This window comes from Vombatus ursinus, unplaced genomic scaffold (assembly GCF_900497805.2).
Source record: "Vombatus ursinus unplaced genomic scaffold, bare-nosed wombat genome assembly UNPS02014932.1, whole genome shotgun sequence".
In the NCBI taxonomy this organism is placed as follows: domain Eukaryota; kingdom Metazoa; phylum Chordata; class Mammalia; order Diprotodontia; family Vombatidae; genus Vombatus; species Vombatus ursinus.
In genome coordinates, this window is record NW_020954710.1 from 11,493,084 (window position 1) to 11,511,155 (window position 18,072).

General features: G+C 46.9%; 1 protein-coding gene across 3 annotated transcripts in view; it reads left to right on the forward strand.

Moving 5' to 3' along the window:
* The window catches only part of CHD5 (chromodomain helicase DNA binding protein 5), a 148,745-nt gene that overhangs the window by 121,382 nt on the left and 9,291 nt on the right, over positions 1 to 18,072 (forward strand). For all 3 annotated transcript variants that reach the window (XM_027843956.1, XM_027843954.1, XM_027843953.1), the window contains 9 exons: positions 422 to 566; positions 1,421 to 1,571; positions 6,493 to 6,572; positions 7,579 to 7,711; positions 8,020 to 8,109; positions 10,364 to 10,501; positions 11,866 to 11,974; positions 12,713 to 12,845; positions 15,725 to 15,920. In XM_027843956.1, coding sequence (XP_027699757.1) covers positions 422 to 566; positions 1,421 to 1,571; positions 6,493 to 6,572; positions 7,579 to 7,711; positions 8,020 to 8,109; positions 10,364 to 10,501; positions 11,866 to 11,974; positions 12,713 to 12,845; positions 15,725 to 15,920 — 1,175 coding nt within the window. The remainder of the gene's footprint in view (positions 1 to 421; positions 567 to 1,420; positions 1,572 to 6,492; positions 6,573 to 7,578; positions 7,712 to 8,019; positions 8,110 to 10,363; positions 10,502 to 11,865; positions 11,975 to 12,712; positions 12,846 to 15,724; positions 15,921 to 18,072) is intronic.

Consider the following 18,072-nt stretch of genomic DNA (forward strand, 5'->3'; position numbering starts at 1 on the left):
TCGTGGAGGGCAGGGATTGTCTCAATTTTATTTTGTATCTCTAACACCTAGCACAGAGCCGGACACACAGGAGCCCCTTAATTAATGCTTGTTGATTACAGTATACAAAAGGTTGATATCCTGGAGACACTGGCCTTATCTTCCCCCATAAGTAACTGACTTTGAAGACAGCGAGATGGGTGGTTGGCTCCTACCTGGGGTCTGCCTCCCTAAGACAGAGCATTTTCTCCCCTGAAATGGCCCAAGGCACAGTGGGTTAAGTCACAGTGTTTTGGCTTTTTTATGTCCCATGATTACTCCTGATAAAAATTCACCCTGGGGAGAGCCCTGCCCATTCCTATCACTGGGGCAAATCGTGGATGGAGCAGCTGCCCTCCCTTGGCTGACTTGTGTGCTGCCATGGGCTCCCTGTTGTCCCCAGGGCCTACGTGTCCCTCTTCATGAGACACTTGTGTGAGCCAGGGGCCGACGGGGCGGAGACCTTTGCAGATGGCGTCCCTCGCGAGGGGCTCTCTCGACAGCATGTGCTTACCCGGATTGGAGTCATGTCACTAGTTAGGAAGAAGGTGGGTGAGTAGACTTTTACACGGGGCCCTTCAGGGACATCTGTCCTGGTTCCTGGCTCTGCCGAGGAGAGGGCATGGGCCTGGGGGTGGGAGACCCAGACTCCTGGTGGTGGTGGGCAGGAGAGAGAAGATGATCAAAATGGATCTAAAATGGAGGATGGTACACTGGAGATTCAGAGGAGACAGTCATTCCCATGCGTTAGAGTACTATAGAAATATGAGTTTTCATTAATGATAACGATTGTTATTAGAGCATTATGTTAATATTCATATACAGTGCTTCAAGGCTTGCAAAGCACTTTATAAATGTGATCTTATTTTATCCTCACCACAACCTTGGGAGGTAGGTGCTATTATTATCCCCATTTTACAGATGAGGAAACTGAGGCAGACAGAGGTTAAATGACTTGATCAGAGTCATGTAGCTAGGAAGTGCCTGAGGCCAGATTTGAACTCAGGTCTCAGCCTGCTAGCCACTGGGCCACTTAGATATTATTATTGTGAAGGCTGGATATTGCCCCAACCCTCTGGATTCCAAATACCCTGTGGATGGCATTGTGGACCAGAGAAGGAAAAGCAGGGGTTCTTTCCATACCGTCCCTCTGCTTCCCCACAAAGATCTGACCCCATTGATTTTGGTGATTTCTGTTCCTATCTGGGCCTGGGAGACCCAGAATTAGAGGGAACAAGCTTGTCTAAGCTAGCCCCCCAGTTGTCAGGGCCTGCACCTGCTCTTTGGGGGGAGAGAAGAAAACACAGGATCCCCCCATCCTCTGTTCCCTCTGCCGGAATGGCCTGTCCTGTCTTAGAGGGTCTTTGGAAACCAGTTGTGAATGTGACCTCCTTGGCCTTAGGTCCAGGAGTTTGAACATGTTAATGGGAGGTACAGCACACCTGACCTGATTCCCGAGAGCAAGAAATCCAGTGAGATCATCTCCTCGGACCCCAACACCCCAGTCCCTGCCAGCCCAGCCCATCTTCCTCCTGGCCCTTTGGGGCTCCCAGGTATGTTAAAACTTGAAGCGGCCAGTTTGGGGCCTGGGAGGGAAGAGGTGGGGTGGGTTCTCTCCTTTGAATTCATCACTTTTCAAATTTCACTTCCGGTCTTGAAAAACCAGTGAGACAGTTTTGATGACGAGATTGTCCTTGTCCCAGGACTGTAGAGTCTAAGGACCAAAGAAGAATAATGTCAAAGATGAGGAAGGCAGGCAGACTACAAGGGCAGTTTGTATTGGGTCCTGGGCACCATGTGACTGTGTCTATGTCTGTATCTGTGTCTATATCTATCTATACCTCTATTTCTATTTCTATCTATATAAAGACAGATAGATGTTGGATAGTTTAGGATGTCTCCAGGACCTCTAATTTTAACTTTTTTCTAATTAATGAAAATCTATCTTCTCTTTCTTCTACCTTCTCCCCCTCCCTCCCCACCATTGAGAAAACAAGAGAAACAGAATCTCTGTTCCAAATATAGTCAAGCAAAACCAATTCCCACTGTGCCCACAAATCTGTGTCCCCATCTTTCCCCTATCTGGAGGTAGGCAGTGTGTCTGGCATGATTCCTCCAGAATCATGTTTAGTTACTGAAATGATCAGGGTTCCTAAGTCTTTCCGAGTGGGTGCCATATTTTAGGAAGAACATCGATTGGTAGCATGTGGAAATTTCATAGAGAAGGGGAACCTGGATGGTGAGGAGCCTGGAGGTAATGCCATTTTAGGATTGGCTGAAGTCAGTGGGGATGTTCAGCCTTGAGAAGAAAAAACTTAGGAAAGACATGATGGCTGCCTTTGAGTCTTTGAAGGATTGTCCTGTGGAAGAGGGGTGAGCTGTTGTGTTTCACCCGAGAGGACAGAAAGAAGGAAGATCCTTGTGGGGAAGGTGCTAAGAGGTCGATTCAAGCTTGATGTAAGAAAAAACACTTCTTGCCAAGGAGGGCCATCCCAAAAAGGAATAGTCTGCTGCAGGAGGCAATTAGTACCCTTCCCTCTTCTTGTACCCTGCCCCCTTCTGGCTGTGAGAGTCTGGGTTCAAATTATGGGATCAGCAGGAAATAAGAACGATGATGCATTAGCAAAAGAACTTTCGTTGAATGGGAGAAGATTGCATTTCTATCAGCAGGAGGTAAACTCTGTAGAGAGTGTTGGAGGGGGCAGCCCTTAGGCGAATCTTCTGGCCTCCCTAGTCCCAAGACATTGATTAGAGTGGTCTTTTTTGTTCAGATCTGCCCCTGGGTGGCAACCTAGAGAGACCATTAGGCAGGCCATTGCAGACAAGAGGGTTCTGCTGGCTGGCCTGGGTTTGAATTGAGGTCCTTACCTGTCTACGAACAGGTGTTCATAGTTCTATTGGCTGACTTCAGATTGTGCTGAGGGAGAGGGAGGGAAGGAAAGACTGAAATAGATGGGAGAGGGGAAGGGGGAGAGAGAGAGAGAGAGAGAGGGAGAGAGAGAGAGAGAGAGAGAGAGAGAGAGAGAGAGAGAGAGAGGAGAGAGAGGAGAGAGAGAGAGAATGGGAGGGAGGGAGAAAGAAAAAGGAAGGAAGAGACACAAAGAGGATGAAATGGAGAGAGAGAAGAGAGAGAAAGAAAGGGGATGAGAAAAAAGAGAGAATGGGGAGGGAGAAAGAAGATGGGAGGGAGAGAGGAAAAAGGAGGGGAGAGACACAGAGACACACACACACAGAGACAGAAAGAGACAGGCAGAGAAACAGAGAGAGAGAAACAGAGAGAGAAGAATGAGAAGAGAGACGATGGGAGGAAGAGAGAGAGACAGAGAAACAGAGACAGAGACAATGAGAGACAGAGAAAAGAGTGAGAAGAAAGAGGATGGGAGGGAGAGAGGGAGGGAGGGAGGGAGGGAGAGAGAGAGACAGAGACAGAGAGACAGACGGAGACAGAGAGAGACAGAGAGAGAGAGACGGGGGAGAGAGAGAGAAGAGAGGAGAAGAGAAGAGAGAGAAGGGGAGAGAGAGAGAAAAGGGGGGAGGGAGAGAGAAGAGGAAAGAGAGGAGTTAGGTCTTTGTTCACTCTGTCTCTCTGTATAAAGTCTTCCGCCAATTCCCTGTCTCTCTATAGTCCACTCTCGGAACAAAGGACTCTAATAGGCTTTCAGTTCCCTGGCATGGGGCTGCAGAGCAGACATTTACATATGCAAAGATTTTCTGACAAGTTGGAGAATTTTCGTCTGTAGTGGGGCTTCAAGCACAGCTGGTGGTTTTGTAGAACAGCCTCGAGGGTTGGCTCTGCGAGGTCTGCGTGCCATCTCAGCAGTGTCCCTGTGCTTACAGGGATAATCTGGTGAGAGTGAAATAAATGGGGAGGATTTTTTTCCCTCCCTCTCCACTTCAAGTACCGCGGGACCGTCCGCCCCTGTTCTAGTTCCAGCCCAACTGGGGATTCTCAAAGCAGAACTGAGCCAAGATAGGAAGGAACTGTCCAGCGTCCAGGGAGCTTACTCCCAACCGGCTGCTGCCAAGATTCCCTCACTTTCCTCCCAGTGGTCCCGTTTCCTGCCCAGCTAGGAGCACCAGATAGCTGTTTCCCACTCACACTGGGCACTATTTCAACCTGGGTTGTTGTTGGCATTTTATTATGTATTAGAATGTTTGCTCTGACAGCCAAATGGAGGAGAGAGTAGAGTAAGGGGAGGCCTGAGGCAGGCAGAACCACCAGCAACTATTGCCACAGTCCAGGTGTGAGGTGATGAATGTCTGCACCAGGGAGGCAGGATGACAATAGAAAGGGACGTAGGTGACAGATATTACAAGGGTGAAATCAGCTGTCCCTGGCAACCCATCAGATATGGGGGCACGAGGAAGAGTTGGAACCCAGGTGACTGGTGGTACCCTTGACGGTATCGAGGACGTTTGTTAGAGGGGAAGGTTTTGGGGAAAATATAGTGATTTCTGTTTTGGAACTCAATGTTGAATTGGAAGGTGACTGTCTTCTTGGCTTTGGATCATGTAACGAGGATCATGGCAAATTTCACCAGGAAGGTCCGGGTTCACCTGGCGATGGGCAATGTCTCTACTCACACTATCCCTAAATGGCTTTTGGATTCTACCCCCCTCTTTTTATAGTGAGTTTAGAGGGAGCCCCTTTTTCCTTCACCCTTCTTTTTACTCCAAACAATGGCATGACCTTATTGACACTGTATGCTGGGAATCTGAGCCTCCCAAAACATGTATACATGCCCATGTGTATGCATATATGTACATACACAGTTGTACATATATACAATTGCACACATTGTGCATACTTGCACGCACAGGCGTGTGTAACACACACAAAACAACACATTGCCTATTACATGCACACACATAGACATACGTGCACATTTTCCTATACATACACAATATATGTATACAAATACACAATATATAAATGCATGTGTGTGTATAACCGTAAAAGCAAAATGTTTTTTGAAGGAATGAATGAATAAGTGATTAGGGAAGATGAGATGTGTACCTGGCGAGACAAGTTAAGTAGAAGGAACCGGGGATATTTAGCCTGTAGAAGAAAAGACCCAAGAGGACAGGAGAACAGGTTTTCATGGAGGTGAAGGGACCGAATATGATGGAGAGGAGGGATGAGATTTATTTGAAGTGACATCAGCAGGCCCAGCCCAGAGCAGTATCTGGAAGCTACAAAGAGGTCACTTTAGGTTTGAAATAAAGAAAGGCTTCTTGCAATCCCAGCTGTCCCAAAGTGGAATGGACTGCCCCGGGAGGTCTGGTGGCTTCTCCCTCAAGGCAGGGCCTCAGGTTAGAGGCAGGAAACACTGTTTGTCTGGTAGGTTATAGTGGGGATTCCTTTCCTACCTGTGCTGGGCTAAATTATTGCTGAGGTTTCTCCCAGCTCTTCAGGTCTGTGGTTCATTAGAATGTAATCTCACAGAGATAAGCAGGGGTTATTTTATTTTTTGGTATGTATATCCCCAGTGCCTGGCACACAGGAGGTACTTTAATTGATCTGATACTAGTTGATCGATTCTGTGATTCATGAAAATTTTTTAAAAGTTTAATTGGCACTTTTTAAAAAATGTTTCCAGTATTAGAACCCTCCCCGTGGTAATAAAGGAGAAATAACAAAATGAAATTGATTAGGTCTGACAGCATATATACTAGTCCCCCACGTTTTGACCAAGAGGAGGGAGGTGTGTTTCATCGTCATTTGCCCTTTGGGACCTATCAATCACTCAGTGTGCATTTAATATGTGCTTAGTTTGGGTATACAAATACTGAGAAAGAAATAATCATACATTCTGACTGGAGAACAAGACATACATTTATAAGTGTGAGGGGCAGCTAGGTGGTGCAGTGGATAGAGCAGCAGCCCTGGAGTCAGGAGGACCTGAGTTCAAATCCGGCCTCAGAGCAAACACTTGACACTAGCTGTGTGACCCTGGGCAAGTCACTTAACCCCAATTGCCTAAAAAGAAAAAAAATAAGTATATGCTGGTCACTGCATTTACTCTTCAGTTCAGCCGCCTGAAAGAAGAGTCTTTCTTGTTTATATTTTATGTTTATATTTTATTATATTAATTATAATCTGTATTATATTATTTATTATATATTATTTATATCTATAGCATATAATTAATTCTATTAATATAGCATGTTGTACAATAATAAACTATAATTAATTATATTAATATTCTATATTTTCTTTATATTATTGTGGTTATTGTATAAATTGTCCTCTCTGGGTCCTGCCTTCTTCCTTCTGTCTCAGTCCTTAGGAGTCTTCCCAGTGTCTCATGGGATTGTCATAAAGTGATAAGCTCTGTCCCTGTCTGTCATGAGTGGTAGAGGCTACGAAGGCCTGGAAGAGGGAGGCCTGCCAGTCTGGAGGCTGTTGGGGGCATGGAATTTGGGGAGAGAGCCCACCGCTCTGTGCTCATTTTTCATGTATTCTTGTTTCAGACAAAATGGAAGCCCAGCTGGGCTTCCTGGATGAGAAAGAGCACATGGAGCAGAAGCCTCCCAAACCTCCTGAACCCCAGGTAGGAGTGGGCCCTTCTGGGGTCCTGGACCCCTAGGACACTAGGTGGGTGGTGGAGGCAGGCCTGAGGCGTGGGGGGTGAGAAAAGGCTTTCCGGGAAATGAGGCCCTTGGCAACTGGCCTCTCAATAGGAAAAGTGGCTTATTTCAACTCCACGGGCTCCCTGCTGCTCTGCCCTTGGGAAGGAAGGACTCCGGTCAATCTCATTTTCCCTTGTCCTCCTTTTCTACATCTCTCAGGGTCCACGTGTGATTTGGGGCTACTCATTTACCCTCTCTGGCCTCAGTTTCCTCACCTGTAAACAGAATGCCTTGAACTAGATACCTTCAGGCTTTGGTGAGGGGAGGGAATCTGGAAAGAGTCTTGGATCACTCCCAGGCCGGGCTCTGGGCTTCTTGCATGTCCTGGCTTGGAGGAAGCAGATTGCTCGTGGGAATGCGTTATTTAAATGGTTACACAGTTTACCTCACTTCTCTCTTCACTGCAAGGATACCAAAGAAAAGACAGCATGGCACTTTGGATAGAGTATCAGGAAGATCCAGGTTCAAATCCTGCCTTAGGCACTTACTGGTTGTGTGACCCTAGTCCAGTCATTTTACTTTTCTTTGCCTCAGTTTCCCTATCTGTAAAATGAGAGAATTGGACCTGCTGGCTTCTGAGGTCCCTTCCAGCTCTAAATCTCTGATACTATAATAAGAATGAGGTAGGCACTATGTGTATTATTTTCACTCTCGTTTTACAGATGGGGAAACTGAGATTCAGAGATTTTTTTTAAAGTGACTTGTTTATGGTCACACTGCTAGGAAGTGTCAGAGGTTAAGATTTGAGCCCGCATCTTCCTTATGCCAAGCCCAGCACTCTATCCACTATGCCACACCGCTCCCATGTTAGTCTGAGATCCTGGCAGATACCTGGTGCTGGTGATACCTAGGGGACAGTGGACAGGTCAGGGTGGCCCCCACTGTTACCTCTGGATTGGCTGACCTGAACTATTTCCCAATGTCCAGGTTCCAGGGATGCCCTTTGACAAAGGGGAGGGTGAGGAGAAACCGGAAAACCTGGAGAGCAAAGAGAAAGCCCGAGAGGAGAGGAGGGAAGAGAATGAGAAGACAGATCCCTGCGTGAATCAGCTGCTGAAAGGTGCCCGCCTGCCTGTGAGCCCAGGCCTTGTCTGCCCCATGCCCTAGAGGGGGCAGTCACGCAACCTCAGACTTGAAACGGGCCTCTGAGGCCATCTGATCCACCCTCCTGCCCACATCCCTCCCCTCGTGGTGACCACGGGGAGTAAAGAAATGGAAATTTCTCCAGTCTTCCAAGTGGGCCTGTGTGGCCAAGCTTAGGGCCCGAGGCTCTCTCTCCTGTAGCCCCTCAGGAGAAGCTCTGCCTAGGACAGACCAGCCCTTCTGCCCCTTTGGTTACTCCCAATTTCCCTCTCTTATGCCTTCCAGAGGATGCTCTCCCTGAAAAAGACAAGCCCCTGGAGAAGGTGGAATTAAATCTGAACCACGGCAGAGGGGAGGACAGAGATTTCCGGCCAGGTACAGGGCCCGGGATGGGGAGGGGGAAGGAGAGCAGGCAGAGGGCTGGGGCAGAGACCTCCAGAAACACTTGCATGCTCGGGGTTTCCACGGATCTCTTGACCTCTCATGATTTCCTGTGGGTGTCGAAGCACGGTCTGGTTGAAGCAGGCATGACCAAAGATTGGGGAGAACCATGTGTCTTAGGAAAAGCAACTATGGGACACCAGGGGCATCCTGAAGTTCTGTCTCTGTGCTGTTCAGGGGTTCATTAACACTCTTTCCTTTTAGGCTAATTCTGGTTTTGGGGGATGAGGAACACTTGGAAATTAAAAAAATAACTAACATTTCTATAGTGCTTTTAGGGCCTGCAAATCTCATATGATGCTCATAACAACCCAGTGAGGCAGATGCTATAATTACCCCCATTTTACAGATGAGAAAACTGAGGCAGGTTAAGTAATTTGCCCAGGGTCACACAGCTAATACATGTCAGAGGTAGGATTTGAACTTGTCTTCCTGATTCTAAATCTTGTGGTCTAATGCAAATAAGACTTGCTTCTAATGCAAGTAAGACTCAAGTAATTTCTCTGCTTTTAAACTTTCTGGGGCCCCCTGTTGCATCCAATATAAAGTTTAAATTCTTTTACTTGGCAGTCAAGGTCATCTGAATCCATTACCAACCTACCTTTCCAGCTTTCTCTCCTATTCCTACCCTTCATGCACTGTACTACAATCCAGCCAAACTGGTCTCTTCTGCCCCCTGTCTGGAAGTATTTTCTCACCTCCATGCCTTTGCTTGTGCAATTTCTGCACCTGTTGAATTTCTGTTTCTTTAAAGCCCAAGTCAAATGTTGTCTCCCCCAGGGAGCCTTCCCCCGATTTCCCCCAGTCAGTAACCACCTCCCCTCCTCACCCCACCTGTGAACAAGATTTCATCCAGCGCTTTGCACCTTTCTAATGCTCTTATCATGTAGTACTGCCTTTTATGGTTTACGTGTATAGTGTGTGAAAGGCAATGTGGTCTAATGGATAGTAAGCCGGCTTTGGAGTGAGGGAGACCAGGAGAGAAGGTGTTGATCTGCATCTATCACTGAAATCAGGGGTGCAGTCTCTGTCTCCATTGCTCTGGGAGCAGGAACTGAACTTGGCATAGCTCTCCCAGCCCTAAGCACAGGGTTCTGTCCACGCTGGACTCTTAATAATGTTTTTTTTTTAATGTGACTTTGGGACTCCATACTCCAGACCTGAGCTGAGGTCAGGGGAACCTGGCTGGGAGCTTTGCGAAGCCCCAAGTCCGTAGCATCCACACATTTTACTTTTTAGCCCACTAAAGAGGGTCACACTCTCCAAAGAGCTTTTGTATCCATTATCTTACTTGATCTGGTAGTTGATGCTCACTGATTCCTCAGATCCTGGGGACAGCCAGTTTGTGTCCTGGCCCCTTTGGCACATCCCAGTGCTTTCAATTCAACAAGCATTTATTAAGCACCTGCTGTGTGTCAGGCTTTGTGCTGGGATACAAAGAAAGACAAAAAGCATAGTCCTTTCTAATGGAGGCGACAATGTGACAATAATGATGTACAACCAAGCTATAGACAGGATAAATCGAAGATAATCAATAGATAATCACTAGTTAATAGAGAATCAACAGGGAGGCAGTAGAATTAAGAGGGATGGGGAAAGGCTTCCTGTAGAAGGTGGGATTTTAGCTGGTGCTTGAAGGAAGCCAGTTGTGTACTGGAAAGTGTTTAACAACCAGCTCTCTAGGAAAAAAATTGTACCCATGATACATTTGGAATTAATCCGCATTATCTCTATAACTTTCTTAAGTCTAGGCAGTCAATAAAATAAGAAAGCAAATCCTTCGTAGCATTTGCCAATTATCTCTGGAGGTAGTTGAAGCTTGTGCAAAGGCAACAGAGATAGGAGGTGGAATGATGAGTTCAAGTAGCAGCTAGCAGTCAGTTTGGTATAAGTTTAGGATAGTAACGGGTCATATGTCTGAGGAATTTGAATATTACCCTAGAGGTAGTAGGGAGCCACTGAGGGATCTTAACTAGAGGAGTTACACCAGCAGACTTGTGCTCTGGGAAGAATATTTTGGGAGTGATTGGAAGCAGGGAGACCACATGGGATGCATAGTCCAGGTGACAGGAGATAAGGTGTCCTTGACGTGGTGTGTTGTTAACCCTTTCTTCCCCTGACCAGAGACAGAAATGAAGGGGTTGGTTTTTCAGATTCTCATTTGCAATATGGTTTTTTGCTCTGTCAGAGGACTCCAAGGTAGAAGAGAAGGAAACAGCGGAAACTCAGCAAAATGGCGAAAAAGAGGAAGATGAGGAAGGAAAGAAGGATGACAAGAACGAGAAATTTAAGTTCATGTTTAACATTGCTGATGGGGGTTTCACAGGTAACAGAGTGGGGCTGTGTGGACAGAGGGGCCCGGGGTGGAGGGCTGGAGTTGGAGGGGGCAGCATTTATCCCTGTCCTAAGGGGAATGGGTTCCCTGTTAGGGCAGAGTAGGGGGCCCTCAGAGCCTCAGCACAAGCTCGCGATGCACAGCCCCATTCCAGGAATAGCCCATCTCCTGTGAGCACAGAAAGTGGGATCCTTTCGGGGGGAGAGAATAATAGAAACTAGGGTCATAATTTAATTCCTTTTCCTGGCCTCTCATCAAAACTGTCCTGGTCCTGTGCCTCAGTCCCAACCCGTAGCCTCCAAATCTCCACTGGGATTAATTAGAAGAACTAAAATTCCAAGGAAAGTTAGCAAACATTTTAAAAGTGCCTACTGTGCATAGAGCATCGTGCTAGCTGCTGAGGAATCATAATAATAATTCATTTCTAAAGTACTTCAAGGTTTTCAAGGCAAGTTCCTCGCAGTAGGTTTTCCAGTAGAGAGTACAAGCATTTTGTAAGTCGTAGGGTAGCTAGCTAGGTGGCACAGGAGATAGATAGGGTGCTGGACCTGGAGTCAGGAAAACCTGAGTTCAAATCCTGCCTCAGAAACTTACTAGCTGGGCAAGCCTGGGCAAGTTGCTTAACCTCAGTTTCCTCACCTGTGAAGTGCAGATAATAACAGCGCATCTCTTACAGGGTTGTTGGGAGGATCAAAGGACGCTTTGCAAAGCATTTTGGAAATGCCAGCTAGTCTTCTTCTTCTTTTTCACCTTGTGTAGGGAACTCCCAATGTGGAGATTTCCTCCACCAATATTGGCAACTCTTTTCTAAATGCTAGTCTTAGACAGCTGCCCTGGGACACAGAGAGGTTGAGTGACTTGTTCAAGACACACAGCCTGACTTCAAGGCTAGCCCTCTATCCACTGTATCACACTGCAAGTATTATTATCCCCATTTTACAGATGAGGAAACTGAGGCACAGAGCGGTCAAGTGACTAACCCATGGCAAGGTGTTAATGGCTAATTATGGCTAAGTGTGCTACCGCACCCACTCCCTTTCCCCCATGCCCCTCCCCAACCCTTCAGGTAGCCCGTGGACATTGTCACAGGGGGCTCCTAGACACAATGTTTTAACCCCTTAGTAATGACTTCGATGGTGGGAATGCCTCAGCATGGTGACAGATTATCCCAAAGGGCAGATGCTTTTGGGTTAGGGTGGTGGAGGGGTTCCTAGGTCCCTCAGATCACACCATATTGGCAGCCACCTACACTGCCTATGTTTTGGGCTGGCCTTGTGTGTGTCCCCCCTCCCCATGGCTGTTGCACTTCTCTCCACCCCCTCTTCCCTTTTCTCTCCTGTGTCTTGGTCCTTCAGAATTGCACACTCTGTGGCAGAACGAGGAAAGAGCTGCTGTCTCCTCGGGGAAGATCTATGATATTTGGCATCGACGCCATGATTACTGGCTTCTGGCGGGTATTGTGACGTATCCTTGGTGACTGCAAGGCAGGGGCTGCCAAGGGGGATGGCTTGGGGTGGGCAAAGAAGGAAGGCGGCACAGTCTTTGAGGAACAACGTTGATGGACTGGAAGGTGTCCAGAGGAGAGAGTGATTGGGGTGGTAAAGGGACTTGAGGCCATGTCTTAATGGACATCAGCTGGAGGAATTGGGGATGTTTAGCCTGGAGGTGAGAAGACTCAGGGAAACTGATAGCAGAAGAAAGATGAGACTCACTCTGCTTGGCCCCAGAGTCAGGGCCAGGAGAAATTCGGGGAAGTGTGGAGAGGCAGATTTAGGCTCCAGTTAAGGTCAAACTTCTTAATAATTAGAGCTGTTCGAAAGAGGACCATAGATTTATAGCTGGGACAGATTTCAGAGGGCATCCAGACCCACCCCCTCATTTTACAGGGGAGGAAACTGAGTCTTGGAGATTTTAAGTGACTTGCCCAAGGCTATACAGGTAGCAAAGAGTGGAGGATTTGAATCCAGGCCCTCCAACCCCCCATTCAGAACTCTGGGGGGCCTTGGAAGGTAATTGGCTTAATGGAGAGCTTTAAGCAGAAGCTGGATGGTCAGAGGTTGAAGAAGGGATTGATCAGGAACAGATTGGAGTCAATGGCTCCTGAGGACCTACCCATCTCTCACCAAGGTGCCCAGCCCATTTCCTCCAAGGCCAGCTGCCTACCCACTTCAGTTTCCCCCTTAACGTGTTTCCTGTGCCCAGGCATGGCTATGCTCGCTGGCAGGACATCCAGAATGACCCACGCTACGTGATCCTGAATGAGCCCTTCAAGTCTGAGATCCACAAGGGCAATTACCTGGAGATGAAAAACAAATTCCTGGCCCGAAGGTTCAAGGTTGGTCCCCCAGCGTTGATGAGGGAGGTGGTATAGGAAGCTGAGGCCCAGAGAAGTTTGTTTACTTCCCGAAGGTCACATAGCAAAATTCTGGCAGAGTAGGAGGTTGAAAATCTAGGTGTCCTGAGTTCCAGCTCGGTATTTTTGCCCCAATCCATACTCTAGAACTCATTCTTTCTACTCCACTGAGGTGATGGGACTGAAAATGATGTCAGGACAATCAGTTGAAAGGACTAGAAATTGAATGGAAAAAAAAGAATTTCTGAAGTGCTTACTAGGTACCAAGCCCTGTGTTGTGTCAGGGATAAAAATAAATAAAAAAAGAGACAGAACTTGCCCTCAGGGAGCTTATATTCTAGCAAGGGGAGATTGCACATATTGTGAAATGGCCACCAGGGAGAGAGGCATTTTGGTTTGGAAAGTTACAGGGGTACAGAGTGGAGCCTTAGGAGAGAAGATTGACACATGCCCTTTTCCAGTAGCAATGGTGCTCTTGGTTTGATAATGGTTCCAGAACTGGAAATCTGAGAGTTGGAGAAAAGGCAAGCCCAGCTTGGGGGATGGGAGACGGAGATATGCGTGTGTTGGCAGGGGGGCTGGCAAGAAGGAGGCCAGGGAGGAAAGTAAAGCATGGCTGGGGCTGCCTGGCTATGGTGGGCTGTGAAGCGCTTAGCAGTCAGACGGGGGCTAAAAGGGAGCACAAAGGCACCAGGGTGACAAGAGAGGATGGGGTTGATGTGATGGCTCACTCTCTCCAAATATTTGGAGGGCTAGGGTGGAAGTGAAAGCTTTGGGGAGCAAAAAGACTGCAGAGACACTTGCTTTGGGGGGTTATTTAGTCAGCCATCAGCCCCTCCCCCCTTCAACCTCCCATTACATTTTCCTGCATTATGATTACATTTTCCCCCTTCTGCAGAGAAAACAGAACCAGGGCAAATAGTTGAAGAGATGAAGGGAAAAGGGGAGAGCCAGTCTGTGGCAATGGGAACATGAATAAATTATATTGCTAGAATGTAAGCTCCTTGAGGGCAGGGACTGTCTCACTCTTCAGATTTGTATCCCCGGCATATGCTCGGCATATAGAAGATGCCCAATAAATGCTTGATTGATGAGAAAGCATTTATTGGACACCTCTCTCCCTCCAATCGCTTGCATCCATTGCCTTCTCTCCACCACACAGCTGCCCTCAGAGTTCAGGTTCTCATCCCTTCTCCCTCAGACAATTCCAGGATCCCCTTCCTAATTGCTCTCCCTGCCTCCAGGCTCTTCCTTCTCCAATCCATCCTCCACATAGCTGCCAAACAGATTTCTCTAAAGCGCAGTCTGACCATGTCACTCCACTGCTCAAGGATTTTCGGTGGCTTCTTATTGTCTCAAGAATAAAACAGCCCCTCTGCTTGCTGGTTCTAGTTTCCCTTTCCAGATTTAGATAAACCACCTGTGTGCCAGCCAACTTGCTGTCTTGCTTGCTGTATCCTTGCTTCAGTACCTTGGCTAGCGCTGTCCTCCACACTTAGAATGCTTGCTTTCCTTATCTCTGCCTCCTAAAGTTTTTAACTTCCTGCAAAGCTTAGCTTAGGTGCCTCCTCCTAAAAGAAGCCTTCCCTTACTCCCCTCCCCTGAGCTTCTCCCCTTTCCCATCTACTCCCTCCCTCCATCATTAATTGCCTCTCCCAACCAAAGTAACTTTGTATTTACTTCACACACACACACACACACACACACACACACACACACACCTCCCAGTGAGAAAATTCCCTCTCCCAATACAGATCAATACCTACTCTGCAATTTATAGTCTTAGAAAATTTCCTGGGGCACTGAGAGATTAGTCATTTAGCCAGTATGTGTGAGAGACAGTAATCTCAGGATTCCTGTCTTGGGGGCCACACAGCCTCCCTCTTCATCCCCATAGTAGACTATAAGCACTTGGAAGGCAAGGACTGCCTCTTTTTGTTTTTCTGTGTCCCCATCATGGGAGCTGAATGAATGTTTGTTGATATTGAAATACAATGATGAATAAGAGACCTTCTGCCCTTAGAAAGTCATATGGTCTAATTGGGAAATAGAATACACAGACACAGGTATGGACACGTGCAGAAATGCACACACAGATATAGACAGAAACTCAGACATAAAGACACACACACAGACACAGACACACAGTTCAGGCATTTTTCAGATGTGTCCGACTCTTCATGACCCCATTTGGTATTTTCTTGGCAGTATTTTGTCATTTCCTTTTCCAGCTCATTTTACACATGAGGAAACTGAGGCATACAGGGTTAAGTAGCTTGCCCTAGGCATATAGCTAGGAAGTATCTGAGGCCAGATTTGAACTCGGGAAGATGAGTCTTCTTCACTCCAGGCTGGACACTTTATCTACTGTGCCACCTAGCTGCCCCTCCAGGAGCACACACAAATACAGACATGCAACACACACACACACACACACACACACACACACACACACACACACACACAGACACACAGGGACATCCTCCCTAGACATCCACACACTAAGAGTTCACTGATAGTCATATTAGGCACAGTGAAAGGTACAAGCCACAGATTCCATGGTAGGTCAAGGAAGGGAGAGGTCACTGTTGGCTGGAGCAATCAGGGAAGACTTCCTGGAGAAGGTGGGGATTGAGCTGAGCCTTGAAGGCTGAAAGATGGGCTTGTGACATCTTGCTTTGGGTCATGGAGGAGAAGAGGATGGAAGAGGCATGGTTCTCTGCCTTAGATTTCTTTCTTTGCTGTGCCAGCCTGGTCAGCTTTGCTGGGCAGATAAGGGAGGCTAAAGGGTTACTGGGGAGAAGGTGAAGGGGGATCAAGGAGGAATCTTGCATCCACCCCCACCCCCCATTCTGTTGCAGCTGCTAGAGCAGGCGCTGGTGATTGAGGAGCAGCTTAGGAGGGCTGCATACCTCAACATGACCCAAGACCCCAACCATCCAGCCATGGCCTTGAACGCCCGTCTGGCAGAAGTGGAATGCCTTGCCGAGAGCCACCAGCACTTGTCCAAGGAGTCCCTGGCTGGGAACAAGCCTGCCAATGCTGTTCTCCATAAGGGTGAGTGGCCTACCCTAATCTTTGCCTCCGGACAGATCACTGGCATACGGAGTGCCTGATGAAGAAATGCCCTCCATCACCATAGGTCAGTACCTTAGGAAATTGCCTGGAACATTCCAGGTTAAATTTGTTTTGTTTTGTTTTTTAATAGCTAGTTGACACAGTTGGTAGGGGCTGGGCCTGAAGTCAGAAATACCTGAATTCAAATCCTACCTCAGACACTTTTTAGCTATTTATGTCTCAGTTTTCTCATCTGTAAAATGAGGGAAATAATAGCACTTTTCTCCCTTGTTGTGAGGATCAAAGGGGATGATATTTTTAAGGTGCTTTGCAACCTTAAAGCATTTTATAATTGCTAGCTATTATATAGCTATATTATATATATTATATAGTTATGTAGCTATATAGATTTAAAAAATCGATTTCTTTTGTTTTTAACTTACCTATATTTTCCCATGTACCTCTTCCCCTTTACCTTCCCAGAATGCTATTCCTTATAATAAAAGAAGAAAAAGTTGGGGGAAAAACCCAGTTCAGCAGAGCTAATTGACATATCAAACAGTCTGACATTTTATGCAGTGTTTTAAATCCATAGTCCCTGCCTCTGCAAAGAAGGGGGGTGGAGCGCCTTCTCATATCTCTTCTTCTGGGCCAGGTTTCATCAAAACTGAAGCTTTGCTTTAGAACTGAAAGGGACTTTGGAGGACATATCTAGTCCAACTCTCTCATCTTACAGATGAGGAAACTGAGGCCCAAAGAATTGAAGTAATTTGCCAAGAGTTAAGCAAGCATCTGAGACTGGATTTGAATCAAGGACTTCCTGAATCCTCTATACCATACCATGCTGCTTCTTGGGTAGGATCAGGAGCATTGGGTACAAACTGCCAGGAGATTTAGGGTTGGTGTCAAAAAGTCTTGCTAGCAATGAGAGCTGTCGAGAAGTTAGGTGGCGCTGTGGATAGAGCACTGGCCCTGAAGTCAGGAGGACCTGAGTTCAAATCTGACTTCAGACCAAACACTTGACACACTTACTAGCTGTGTGACACTGGGCAAGTCACTTAACCCCAATTGCCTAAAAAACAAACAAACAAAAAAGCAATGAGAGCTGTCCTAGGGTGGAAAGGAATGGGGGGGGGGGGTTGTGCCTTGAGAGGTGGTGGGCTCTCTATCACTTAGTGTCTTCAAGTGGAGCCTGGATAGAAAAGGAGCAGTTCAGACCGTGTCTTTCCTGAGGTCCCTAGTACCATCTGCAGATGCTTTGAATCCTAACTATGGCCCTATGAGTTTCAATACAGAAACTGATACAGAAACAGATAACTTAATGCTGAAGAGGGAATGCTGGTGAATTGGACTAGAGAAAAAGATTCTTAACCTAGGCTCCAGGAATTTTTTTTTTAAAGTGGGATGACTGTATTTCATTGTGATTGATTTCCTTTGTGATCTGCTGTATCCTGTTTTATGCATTTTATAAAAAACGCTCATCTGAGGGGAGGGTTCATAGGTTTCACCAGATTACCCAAGGGTGTCCACAACACCACAAAGGTTAAGAATGTTCAGGGTTAAGTGGTCATTGAGTTCTTTTCCAGATGTGGGCTTTGATAAGATGATCTCCAGCCCTAGATGGAGGGGGGAGTGGATGGGGGCTCTTGGGAGACGGAGAAGGGTGGGTGACCATCCTAGGTTTTGGGGGGCTGACTTTTTGATGCAACCTTCTCAAATTCTCTCAACCCCATCCCCTCTAACCCCTCACCCCAACTCAAAAGAAAAGGGTGGTCTTGTCTTTCCTTACCTTGGTGTAGTGAGGGAGGACCAAATAAAGAGAATTTCCTCTAGACTCTATCATGTCCAGAAGCATTTTATTAAGTACCCCCTATAAGCCAGGCCACGTTCTAAGTGTTGGGTGCTCCATGCCATTCTATTACCAACTGCAGGACCTTGGGTTTCAGTTTCCTCATTTGCAAAAAGAGATGATTGGAGTAGATGGTTACTATGGTCCTTTTCCTGCTCTAAATTTATGCACCTATAATTACTCTATAATTTGTTAGTGCTTAGAAAGATCTGAATTCAGATGTGGCCTTGGGCACTTACTAGTTGTATGACCCCGATCAAGTCAGTTCCTTTATCTGTAAAATGGGGATAATTACAGCACCTC